A 13,121-nucleotide genomic window follows, 5' to 3' on the forward strand; every position below is an offset into this window, starting at 1 on the left:
GGAAGGTGTGAGCAGAAGGGTCCGTGACCCTCGTCCTGGAAGCAGGGTGACTGCTGCTATGTGCTGGGGTCCTGAGCAATCACAGGGCCAGGCTGCTGTCCTGCCTGCCTCGTTGCTCTTGTCTGCAAAATGGACTTCAAGGCTGAAATGAGCTCACAGACCACCCACCCCAGCCAGTGTTTGAGCCTCAAGGGAGAGGGGCAGGGCTGTGGATGGGGAGGTGGATTCAGGAGCAGCGTGGAAAGGAGTCACATACGTACTTGGTTGGAATGTAGGATTTTTACCCCTCAGTCAAGGGAGTCTGTCTTAGTTACTTTTCCCATTGTTGAGACAAAATACATGACCCTCAGAGTTAAAGGAGGACAGGTTTATGTAGCTCAGTTTGTAGAGGTTTCAGGCTGTAGTTGGCTGGCTCCCTCACGGAGGAGAAACAGTCCATGGCAAAGCCGCACGCAATCGCCAGGCAACAAGAGCCATAGTTCTTTCTGGCCCATATTTCTTAGCCAGGATCCCTGCCATAGGGCAGGCAGCACTCACACCTGGATCCTAGCACTGCCCGGAGTGAGTCCCAGCATCACATGTCCTAGATCCATCCACTCCCAGCAAGCCCCGCCTGTGACAGCGTGAAGTTTTGGGAGACATCCAGACACAGCCCTAACCATGCTGCTTACTTGTGTGAAGAGGAAGAATTTAAACTTGCCAAGAAAGTACATATGTGACTCCTTTCCAGGCTGAGTTCGCAAACTTTAGTTCAAGAGTGTAAATAGATGCACGAAAGCATCCTTAGGCTTTCAATGACCCAGAGGATCACAGGTTGTCAGGTGGGACTCTGACTCCCACCTTACCCATGGCTGCCCGCTGCGAGCCATCTGCATTGTGACCCTGCGGGGACCTAGGCAGACTTGGGGTGGCTTTGAAACAACTCTGAGCAGCACTGCCGGGCAGGTGCCCCTCGCCTTTCATTCCTGCCCACGATGCTGGTCGGCCTGTCACCTCGGAGAAGACCCCAGATCTCAGCAATAGAGACTGCAGGTTCCCTTCAATTCGGGCAACTTCCTTTTATGTGCACCTTCCCATTAGACACGTAAGTGATGTATCAGTCAGTGCGCCACAGATGCGCTGGGCCTGGTGGTGCATGCCTGTAATAACAGCACCATAGAAGGCTGAGGCGGGAGGATCACAAGTTCTAGCCCAGCCTGGGCAACCTTGTGTCAAAATTTAAAAAATAAATAAGATAGGGCCAGCATTGTAGCTCAGTCTGAAGTCCTCCTAGTATTGAGAAAAAAAGGCACACATGTATTGATGTAAAACATGAAACATCCATCTATTGATTGACTGAATACAGACAAAAACTCATTGGTTATTACTGTGGGCCAGCCACAATACCAAGATGATGTTCATGGATTCACCCTACTACCCTTTAAGTAAATGTGAACACCGTGAGCTCCGGTGATTCCCCACTGTCTCCCCACAGCTGGGTTTGGGGAGGGGCTCGCCGACAGGCCTGGGAGGTGCAGACCTGTGCCCTCTGGTAGGCAGTTGTCCCTTTCGCCTGTGTCCCCCCAAACAGTGCTTTAGGGACGTCTCAGCGGGGTCCTGCATGCTGCTCCCTCCCCAGGAACAAAGCAGTCACAGCAGCAGCAGGAGGCCTGGGTGCAGCTGCCTGGGGAGCCCTGCCACAGCAGTTCCCCCCGCGCTTCCTCACTGTCCTCTCCAGGAATTCACTTTTCCCCTGTTTTTCCGCTTCGTCCTGTGTGGTTCTTTTTTTTTTTTTTCTTTTTTCTTTAAGCAGCAAAACGTAAATTTATTAAAAGCGCATTTGGTTAGGGACAAGCAGGCAGTTTCCCTTTGTATCTGGAGCATTTGGTTTTTCTGCAGAATGCTTTATATAATTTTTTGTCTTTGTTAAGTTTATTGGTACATTTTAGGTATACAGTACAGTTACATTTATCATTGGGACCTTGTACCTTTACAAGACTTATCCTGTTTCTTATTTTTCCCCATTCCCCAGGCCTTTTACCCCCTCCATCCTTCCCTGTTTACAGAGACTGTTTCCATGTTTTTCCTTTTCACACATTTTTCCCTTTTTACTTTCCCCTATCCTTCCCACTTCTTCAAAATGTCAGAAGACCTTTTTCTTCATACTACACAATATCAGTTATACATTTTAATCCTTATTGACACTTAGTTTTTTACACCAGAGAAACTATTTAGTATTTATACATGCGTGACTTACAAATTTCACTTGAGAGTATGGCTTCAATGTGTATCCACTTAGCTATAAATATCTCTAGTTTCTTTTCTTTATGGCTGAGTAGTGCTCCATTTTATAAAAAAGAAACCTCGTCGTCTTTATCCAGACTCCAGTTGATGGGCCATTGGATTGTCTCCAAATTTTACCGATTACAAACTATGCCACTATAAACATGGGTGAGCATATATCGCTGTGGTGTGATTCTTTTAATTCATTTGGGAAGATACTCAGCAGAGTAATAGCTGGGTCAATTGGGACCTCTAATCCTAGTTGTTTGAAGTATCTCCATATTGATTTCCACAGTGGTTGCACCAGTCTGTACTCCCACCAACAATGGAGAAGGGTTCCTTTCTCCCCATAACCTGGACAGCATTTCTTGTTGGTTGTTTTCTTGATAGCAGCCATTCTCTCTGGGGTGAGGTGGAATCTCAGTGTTGTTTTCATCTGCATCTCTCAAGTGACCATCGATGTTGAACATTTTTTCATATGTTTATTTGCTGCTTTTACTTCTTTGTCTGAGAAATGTCTGTTCATATCAGGTGTCCATTTTTGAATTGGGTGTTTGGGGGGGTCTGATTTTTTTGAGTTCTGTGTAGTTCTGAAGCAGTCTGTACATATTAGAACAAAATACATGTGGATCCGTTTTTCACTTGTGTAGTAGGGCTTTAAAATAATGGAGAAATAGAATAAATGCAAGAAAGAATTAGTAAGGTTTTTTAAAAATGCCACTTACTAATGCTGTGACTTTATTTGTGTGAGTGTGTGTGTGTGCATGCATGTGTGGCTGTGTGTGAGAGAGGTTAATGTGCTACAGCAGTGATTGTAAGGACAGTATTGTAGTACTTAGCATGTGGCTTGGGCTCTGTGCATGGAGTCCAGAGGTTTTGCCAGAAAATGCTGTGCTCAAGGACAGAGCATTTCCTTGCATTTGGAATTTTCTAAAACAAAGGTTTAAATAATGTATCTGACTCAGAAAGTTTCTCAGCTCTTCGCTGGGTATGGAAAGCATGTTTAGAAAATGTCCACATAGCTCTCTGGTCCTGTGCCCTGTTCTATGTGATTCGGGCATTTATGTGTTTCTGAACTCTGATGGTGGCAACACATGCAAAATGCAGAGTAGTTGATTATCAAAAAAAAAAAAAAAATCCCTTTCTGCTGTTTTTCTGAAAAAGAAGAGTGAAACTAGCAGTGCAGGTGATCATGATTTTAATCTCATTTCCTTTTAGTGTTAGGGATTTCATTATACCTCTAGGACATGTTTTGCAGCTCTTGGAATCTGATCTTAGATATTATTTTTGAGTTCACGTAATGATTTTTAAAATATTCTAATACATGTCTTCAAAGACCCCCGATCAATATGCCAATGGTTGTGAAATGACAGAGTGCCGCGATATTCCTCTGTAATTTAAACATGATTAGCTGATGAAGGTTATGATCAATACCCTACGGGAAGATAAATTAATTGATAGCATCCTTTCAGGATGATGGGGAGCCTATTGGAGGTGGGATATAACTAATGAAGCTGCTTCTTCGTCTCTGCGAGCCATTTTTTATATATCGTATCTTCACTTAATCATGTTTATACTGTCATTCATTTGTATGAAAACCATAGGCTGTGGACAAACCCGTTCCTTATTAAAATTGTGTTCATTTGGAAAAGAAATTATCCAAGCACCATGGGCCCCCTCTGCATTACAACCTTCGGTCGGGAAGAGATGATGGCCCCTTCTCCTGGGCATCTTTGAAAGCAGCAACACCCTGGGCAAAGACAAGATTGAATATCACCGAGCTTAATTACAGCTGCTCCCCAAAGACACGCATCCATTCCCATAAAAACTGTACTTATTCTCCTGTAGTGACACCTACTGGTGTAGGAAGAGTTTTCTAATCGTCTACTTCCTTTCCAATTACACTCAGTATGCTTTATCAGGGAGCCTATTTGCCAAGAGAAGTTATGGCTGGTTGAATTTAGATTTGTATTGATTAAGATAAACTTCCAGGGTGTGTGGTAATATGTTTAAATAAAAAAAAAGCCCTTTGATATAATTAGTTGTGCTTGACTATAATTCTGCACCATAGCTTGTGAGGAATAATTCTTTAGGCAGTACATGAATTAAATAATGAATGAATGAACGTTGGCTTTCACAGGGGTTTCAATTTCCCTGTCATAGGGTGGTTTGTGCTCTGTGTGACTGGAAAAGATGCTTTCTGAGGACCACACATAGGGTGTCAGGGTGTGGTCCTCCGAGATCCTGTTCCTTCTGTGTCCTGACTTCCACTCCCAGTGTCACCTCACAGTCCAGGACGGCTGCTGGGGCCACAGGCGTCTTTATGCATTCCGGGCAGGTGCAGGGAGAAATCGGGGAAGAAATGGGCAGGAGACAGCTCACCCTAGAGGACGAGTCCTTCCTTCCACTCTTGTCCCGTGGACCAGAGCATCCTTGGAGAGCTGCATGTAGCAGGGGACAACAGGCAGCCCTGGGGCTGTGATAGGCAGATGCTCACGGAAAACCACTACAAAGGAAGAAAAGAGCGGTTCTTGGGGACCACTTCCGGTTCAGTGATTTCTCCTCACTGGGAAGCCAGCTTCACGTTCACTTCTTTTGTATCTGTCACCAGTGGCCCAGAAGATCGTAGCCACAAGGAAGAAGCAGCAGCTGTCCATCGGCCCCTGCAAGTCCCTGCCCAACTCTCCCAGCCACTCCTCCGTCTGCTCAGCACAGGTGTCGGCCGTGCACATGAGCCAGGTAGGCCTGGCCGCCTGAGGGGCGGGGCGCAAGGATGCCAAGTGGGGAGGTGGGGCGGTGCTCGCAGCCAGTGCTCAGGCTGATTTATTTTATTTTTTTCCACTTTATAAATAACAGCATGTTTGTAATTGACTTCACATTTCCTTCAGAAACTGCTGTGGCCAAGTGGTTTTTATGGGAGTCATTCTTTAACGTTTTCTGTCTCCGGGCAGCCTGGGCTGTGTGGCATGCCAGCACAGGGGGCAGTGCCAGGTGTGTGCTGCTGTCTTTGCTGTTGATTTAAATCACCCCGCTCCAGCCCGCTTTTAGGTTGAACAGTTGTGAGTAAATTTTAGTGGTGAATCCCATTTTATGTTCAAATTTGGTAGCAGCGTTCATTTATAATTACCATCTCCCTTAGGCCCTGTAGAAACTATGATCTTTCCATAACAACATTTTGCTAAATTATTTACTCGGAAGCAAATGATGTAATTGTCACTTTGAAGAACCCCAGCAGCAGCTGTTAAGGAAACTGTTGGCTTTGTTTTGCTTATACTTGTTTTTTGATTAGCATTTCTCAGGTGAGTATTCTGTGGGCACTTTTTCCCTAAAGGGTGCAGGGAGAAGGCCAAGTTTCACACCTGTGGTTCGCTCAGGAAGGCCTGTGTGGCTACCTTTGCTACTGGGACCTGCCACCACGGTCGCCAACATCAGCATCTTCATTGTTGCAGTCTTTAACTTTTCTGTGAAATGTCACAATTTTTTTTTTTTTCCACAGCTCTTTCTTTGATTTCCAAAGTGTTGTTTTCAGAATTGGTTGTGGTTCTGGCTGGAAGAACCTATCAGGCCTGAATCTGTTCTAGAACAGTGAAGGGACCACAGAACCATAGGAACTAATTAAAGCAGCTGCTTTATTTTTCAGAGGGAAGAAAATAGGTGTGTTTACCTCTTAGAATTTCTAAGTGGCAGAGACTTTCCCGTACCAGGTCCTTGTTATCAGACAGAGCACCGCTGTCAGACGGTGCTGCCCTGGGGTCCAACCACGGATGACCACTTGGGACTGCTACGTTGGGCAGAGAAGCCATCTGGGCTGTTGCACACGCGTCCCTGTGGTGTGACCTCCTAACTTGTTGGTTATGACCCCACTCCGGCACTGACCTGCGACTCCAGGACTCTGTCATTAGTAAAACCTTGGCTTTCCATTGTTACAGACGAGCAATGGTGGTGGGAGTTTAAGCGACTACTCCTCCTCCGTCCCGTCTACTCCGAGCACCAGCCAGAAGGAGCTGCGCATCGATGTCCCCCCCACTGCCAACACCCCAACGCCCGTCCGGAAGCAGTCCAAGCGCCGCTCCAACCTTTTCACAGTGAGTGTCATCCCCAGAAGTCCAGTTCCACCTGACGTGGTCCTGAGCTGGTCCAGGGATGCCTGTAAAGTCCACGCCGAATGAGGGAGAGTCGCATTGATTTCCGGGGAGTCTCAGAAAATGATGATGAGTGAAGTGAGCTACTCGGGGAGGGAGGTGGTGACTAGTATGTTGGAGGTGAGGCGCACATGATTTATGGAAAGGCACTGCCCATCCTGTGACTTGCCTGCTCTCCACCTTAAAGACGCTGCCTGAGATATAAAGAGATGACCCGGGGCTGGGGATGTAGCTCAGCAGGCCCTGCCCACCTGGCACCCGGTACCCAAAAAAGGGAGAGCGAGAGAGGTGACAAACTGCAGGAACTTGTGCGCCCGATGCCAGACAGGAGATGGGAGCTCTTGGTTTTCTGTTCAGTGCCTGGTGGTATGGGACTGGGTGGCCCTCCCTGGCGGCACCACAAGCCCAGTGTTCCTGGGGGCTTCACTGTCCCAGATTCCTCTCTGGGGCTTTCTCCAGAATTACCTGGATAACATTTTCAAACTGACAATCAGACATCTGGACTCAAAGTGAGAAGCTCAGACTCTGTCCCTGGGGCCCCAGCATGTGTAGTTTTTAAGAGCTCCCAGGGCGATAGAGATACAGAAATCCCTGAGCCACAGAAGAGGTCTGAGTGCTGCTGTCCTGTCCCTTCCTCCTGCACAGAGCAGACATTACCAGTCGAGCATGGAAGGCTTTACAGTTGAGCCCAGAACGCCAGGTAGAAGGGCTCTCCTGTGTTTGGGGCAGTTCTCACTCTACTGGTGCTGTACACTGCATACTTTGAGGCCTGTAGTTCTCAGCCAGCATGGTTTTGCTCCCCAGGGACATTTGGTAACTCCTGGGGACATTTGGGATCATCACACACTGGGTGGAGGTAAGGTACCATGGGCATAGAGTGCTGGGCAGCGTCTAGAGCTGTTGTGAGCTTCCTGCAGTGCACAGCCACAGAGAGTCCTCCAGCCCGCATGCCAGGGGCACCTGCTCGGAACTGTCAGGCCTCCTGGTCGAATGCAGCTGACTTAGGCACAAGGAGATGTGAAATTTCCTAATCCCTTCTTTGATCTGCCTTTTTGAGGAAGGCTGTCTCCACACTGAGGGTTCCACCAAGCCTGGCAGACGCCCCAACCTCCACTGCCGTGTTTGTTGTAGCTCCACCTCCAGGCAGTTGCTGCCGACGGCACATCCCCTCCTGTCCCTTCCTCTGCCAGTCTCCTGTGCCATCCAGCTCTGGCAGGTGGTGCTGCTGGGCCAAGTGTGGACCCATCCAGCAGGCCTAGACCCTGCCTCTGCTGCTGGTGGAGGACAGCCCCTTGCCGAGCAGGTATAGAGGCCCTTTTGCAGGAGACATCAGAGGAGCCTCGGCAGCCTTGCTTTATTTCTCTCTGCCAGTGACATTACGAATGTGACTTCTGGTAGTGTTGAGCAGCAGTAGTTGTAGGACCATCAGGTGGATTGGGGGCAGGTGTGTTGCCGCCACAATCCAGATGTTTATCTGCTCTGCTTAAACGGTGCATGATGAAGATGCTTTACGGTGAAATTCCTTCAGATATGTGGATTGCAGGAGCCACCTACACGGCCACCATCAAATGCCTGTAGGGCTGCTCTGCACTTGAGGGCCCCTTCAGACACACACACACACACACACACACACACACACACGCTCTGACACAGTGGGCCTAAGCAGCCAGCTGTTGAAGCTGCAGCTGAACCCAGAGAAGGCAGCCACGAGGGGGCGCTAGCACAGTGGGTGGCAGAGGCTCAGGGTCAGTTTCTGCACTTGGCACAGGAGAGGACAGCAGCCTCTGGCACCTGCCAAGAGCCAATTTTGCTGCTCATTGGCTGGTTTCTATTCTATGAAAGAAACAAAGAACAAGTGGGGATTATCCTTTTAGGTAGGCTCTTTATAAGAAGACCATCACCACGTCCCTGTCCCCACCTGCCACAAGAGAGTGTCCTGGACCCTGACACCAGCTAACTGCCTCCCCGATGGCCTGTGTTGGAGAGCACTTCCTTTTCGGCAGGAAGAATGAGAACAGTAACTCCGAGAATAAATATTTACTTAGCATCTGCTTGCTGCAGAGAGCTGCTTTTGCTCATTGACAACGAGGAATGTTGGTAGCCAGAGTCAGCCACAATTGTAGAATGGTCAGCACCAAAGTGGGGGTCCTGCATGGTACATGGGGAGGGGACTGCGAGGGAAGAGCCATTTCCAGCTGCTTGAAGCCTCCAGGCAAGCTCACGCATGCACAGGTACGCACACGCACAGAGGCGTCTACATCCGGGAAGCCACAGTCACACAGGCAGGTATGGCAGGTGCAGGAGCTATTGAAACCTCTGCTGCAGCAGCCGAATATCACTGTTACTTATGTCCTAGTCCATGCAGCGGCGGCCCACAAATCTGTGCATTACCATCTCTTGCTCTGCCTCGGGTGTCAGAAAAGAGTTTGAGAATAAACCATTCTAAACGCTGAATACAGCTGCCCGGCTGTTAGTAGTGGGGCAGAAATCTGGACCCATGAGCCTGAGCAGCACAGTTTGAGGAAAGGTGGCTGATGTCCCAGGCGAGGGTGCACAGATCCCTGCCGGCGATGATGGTGATGTGTGAGGTGTGAGCGCTCTGAGGGGAGGATCCTAGAATGCTTGCTCCACTAGATGTCAGTGTCATCCAAGAGATGAAAAGAAGGCAAGGTAATTTTGAAATTGAAGCAATTAAGAAACTAAATTCTTACCACTACCAGTTTGCTTCCATTCTCAAATAGGTAAAATCCCTAGAGCCCTGTTCCTGGGGTGGTCCGTGATCGTGGCCTTCAGTTGCCGGGGCGTGTATTTATTTCACAGTGTCCAGCAGGAGGGCAGAGGCGTCCATGGGGGAGCAGTCATGGCGGGTAAGGATGCGCACAGCCTGGGCCTGTGGCATGCAGGTGGAGGAGGACCGTCTACCTTGTTTATGAGAGCATCACCCAGGGGCCATAGTTACCTGAGCAGTGCACACCATTTCTCAATACCATTCCTGCAAATTTTATAAACTAGATCCATAACGGTAACGCAGTGCTCTGGGCTAACGTGTTCTCCCAGATGTTGCTGTTTGCATATAAACATATTTTTAAACAAACAGATCATATGTACTTTAGGAGAAATGCTATAAACGTAAAATCTTTCTAATAGTGGCAAATGATGTGTCACCTTCACAGTAGGGATTACACTTCTCCGATGAAACGTTAAAGCCTTATTTTGCTTCTTTGGAAAAATGAAAACAAAAACACTGTTTTAAGAAAACAAACATTAGAAGACTGTCCACTTAATCCTTGGTTTCATGAAAATGATTCTTAAGACAGCTAGTTTAGCAGGGCCAATTTACATGCATTTGAGCTATTAGAAAACATTTTCAAACATAAAGGGAATAAGTAAATAAACATGTACTCACCACACAGCTACTCAGATATGGCTCCTCCTTTTTCTGCTGCCACTGCCGCTGCTCCTCCAGGAAGTAATCAAATCATGAGCAGAAATGGAAGCTATCCCAGGGGTCCTCTGCTGCTCTCTTCCACGGGTGGGCGTCCCCCTGGGCTTCCTGCCTTGAGCACGTGTCCTTACGTCTATGCTGCATTGCTCTGCCTGTCTTCCAGCTGTTTTGCAGTGGTGTCACTGACGTGATGTTTTTCAAAGCTCGCAGTGTCTTGCCGGTGCCACTAAATGGGGCTGAGCATACTGGCACACACCCATTGCCCCAGGCATTACTGACTCATAGAAACTCCCTGGAGAGAAGACAGTGATGTCTGTGGTATAAATAGAATTGTTTGGCACTTTGGGCTTCTGTAGAAGAGAGCCAGGATGTGGTAGGTTCTGCTGGCTCTTGCCTTGCTGGGAAAGGAAGAAGCAGCTTTCTGCTGCTGTCCCAGAGGAAGTTAAGCATTTCTGTAAAGCAGCAGGTGGCATTAGATTTCTTAGCCTTCCTTCCCTCTGGCTTGCAGTTCCTGGAGGCTAAGCAGTCTCGCTAACATGGTTCTAGGTCTGCAGGCCTTTTGAGACAGGTGTGGTAGCCCCACTTGTTTTCTGGGACGCAGGTCACAGTCAGTCCTGATACACGTAAGTGTGCACTGGGAACGTGCAGTCTCCAAGATGGACAGGAAATAAGGAGACCTCACCGGGGATTTACGTGTGCTGCGCTATTCTGTGTTCCTGGACTTGGTTTAATTTAGGGGTTGGCTTTCACCTGAGTTGATGCAGCTCGGGGGCACCGCAGTGGTAGAGCCGAGTTACGGCAGATCTTTCCTCTGCCTCTGCCCTCCCTCAAAACTTTATTTTCATGACTTCTTCCTTCAGGATGTTGTAGTTGGTAGAAAGTATTTGTTTTATTTTTGCAAAGAAGTCTTACCTAAGTTTTCATTTTATTTATCACTTAATTCGTGATCAGATACTGAGTTAACCTTTTCTTTTTTTTTTCTTCCCATTACTAGGGCTTGAACCTAGGACCCTTGCACTGAGCTATGTTCCCATTTTATTTGTTATTTATTTGTTATTGTCACATAGGGTCTCACTCCTTCACCCAGGCTGGGCTTGAACTTGTGATCCTCCTGCCTCGGCCTCCCAGATTATGGGCTTGGGATTGCAGGCCTTCCCCTACACCTGGTTTAACTTTGAGTCTTCACAGTTTACATTCTGAGTTGAATGCCGCAGTGCCATTGGCCTTCTCTTTGTTGTGATGGAATCCAAGTCCTGCTCGGAGAACAGGGCGGCTGTGGGGACAGATGTGCTGCCTTGGGGAAGATGTTAACTTTTAAAAATATTTGTTTTGTTAATTATTCCGGTTAATACAGAATAATGAAGATGGGTTTCCAAATGTAGAAATTTAGAATTCATGAAATTCCCAGAGTATTATTGATGGTCTTTATTGATTTAATTTTTTTTTAATGTATTCCTGTGAGCTGACATTCATTTTACAACTAAAAACCTCAAGTGCCAACTTTCCCAGGAACTGTGGCACAAGAGAATTTAAGACTCTTAATAGCCCTGGCTGTACATTAGTAAGAATGAATTAAAGAGAAAAGCATATCCCCAAACTGAAGCTGAAATTCGTGAAGAATTGATGAAGACCTCTACTTGCCTACCAGCTCAAGGGGGTAAACAATTTGTCGTATACGGTAGCAGCGTCCCACTGGTTGCTTGTTCCATTTTCTGTCATCTTCTTCCAGGTTTTTATCCTAAATGCAAAAGGTGCATGTGGTGCTTGGCACACAGTAGATGATCAGAAATTGTGAACACTCACAATCACCAAAGAAACCTGTTCCCCGGCTAGCACTGGCCCACGGGAGCCCTTCCCTGGCCTCTGTCCTCATTTTGACAGAAACTGCCCCGGCATCCCAGGCCTGTCCTATGAGTCCTTGCTTCACCCCGTCCTCTGATGCCGCCCCTTCCCAGGAGCATCATTAAAACTCAGCCACTCTGTCCCACATTGCTTTGAAACTGGATCTCATCAGCCGTTCTCTGCGGCGCTGGACACCACCACGTCTGTGCATTTCATATATCATCTCAGATTTGAAAAGCACATGAAAATGTTTCTCCATTTTCAATATTGCGTGAGTAATGTTCCCATTGAAAAGTAATGGAGTGAAGTTGTCACTTGTCAGCACCGTTATTAAGGAGGACGAGCCTCAGATCTTTCTCTCATAATAAAATAAATCTGTCAGAAAATCATCGTGCTCATGCTTGCTCACGCCAGCAGGAGATGGGGACTTGCACTGTGGCACGCTTTTGGCCAGGCTGAGGTGTGCCTTGGGTTCCCCTCTGTGCCCTCCAGCCACCAGCCTGCATGCAGTTCGCTCCACACCCTTGAGGATAATTGGCTCGTGCACTTGGCAAACAAATAGAGCTGCTCATTGTCTGCCAAACTCTGACATTTTGTTGAAGGGAGATTTCAGTATTTTTCCCATTCGTTGTGGAATGGTACACTAATTTACCTTTGAAATCGCTGCGTTCCAACCACCCAGAACCAATAAAAGGAAACATTACCCACACCTTGATACTAATCAGGGGTGTGCCGTTAGCTCGCACAGTTGACTAGTAATAGAATTTTTTAAATCATTCAGACATTAATTAAATATATACATTTATGCAGTCGGTTTTCGAAACAAGCAGCAAGGAGCCCCTTTCCTTCTCAGCTCTATTAACTGCTGCTTTTGAATATGTGTTCTCGTTGGGCGTTACTTTCTTAGATGGTCCATTGGTTTCTAGTAATTGAATTTTGAACTCTTTAAAAAAGAATTAAAAGATAATTTTGCAGTGGAAAAGTCCAGAGGAAAGTTTAGAGTGTTTTCTACAGATCGATGTATTCAGTGTGGGTGAGCAGCCTGGAGTCTGAGCGTACACACACACACACACACACACACACACTGCAAGCATGGGGACCAGGCCTGGCGTCTACATCCGGGTTGGTGAGGAGAAGCACACCCGTTAGCACAGCCCTTCCCCAAATGCTAACTTTGCTTTGCTTTGCTTTGCAGTCTCGGAAAGGGAGCGACCCAGACAAAGAGAAGAAAGGCCTGGAGAGCCGCGCGGACAGCATCGGGAGCGGGCGAGCCATCCCAATTAAACAGGTACAAGGTCCCCTCCCCGCCCGGCGCCGGCCCACACCTCTGGTTGGCCGGGAGGACGTTGACTCCTCCAGTGCCAGGGTTTGTTTGATGTGCTGTGTTGATGAATGTAGAAGTCACTCACTTGACATCAATTAGAAGAGGT

At 47.5% G+C, this 13,121-nt stretch overlaps 1 protein-coding gene across 8 annotated transcripts in view; it reads left to right on the top strand.

Annotated features, from left to right (window-relative positions):
* Agap1 (ArfGAP with GTPase domain, ankyrin repeat and PH domain 1) overlaps positions 1-13,121 on the top strand; it is a 468,989-nt gene that overhangs the window by 225,103 nt on the left and 230,765 nt on the right. For all 8 annotated transcript variants that reach the window (XM_033764720.1, XM_033764715.1, XM_033764721.1 and 5 more), the window contains 3 exons: positions 4,874-5,001; positions 6,192-6,347; positions 12,887-12,979. In XM_033764720.1, the coding sequence (XP_033620611.1) occupies positions 4,874-5,001; positions 6,192-6,347; positions 12,887-12,979 (377 nt within the window). The remainder of the gene's footprint in view (positions 1-4,873; positions 5,002-6,191; positions 6,348-12,886; positions 12,980-13,121) is intronic.

The sequence above is a fragment of the Fukomys damarensis genome, unplaced genomic scaffold (genome assembly GCF_012274545.1).
Source record: "Fukomys damarensis isolate Sample0158 unplaced genomic scaffold, DMR_v1.0_HiC HiC_scaffold_16, whole genome shotgun sequence".
Lineage (NCBI taxonomy): Eukaryota > Metazoa > Chordata > Mammalia > Rodentia > Bathyergidae > Fukomys > Fukomys damarensis.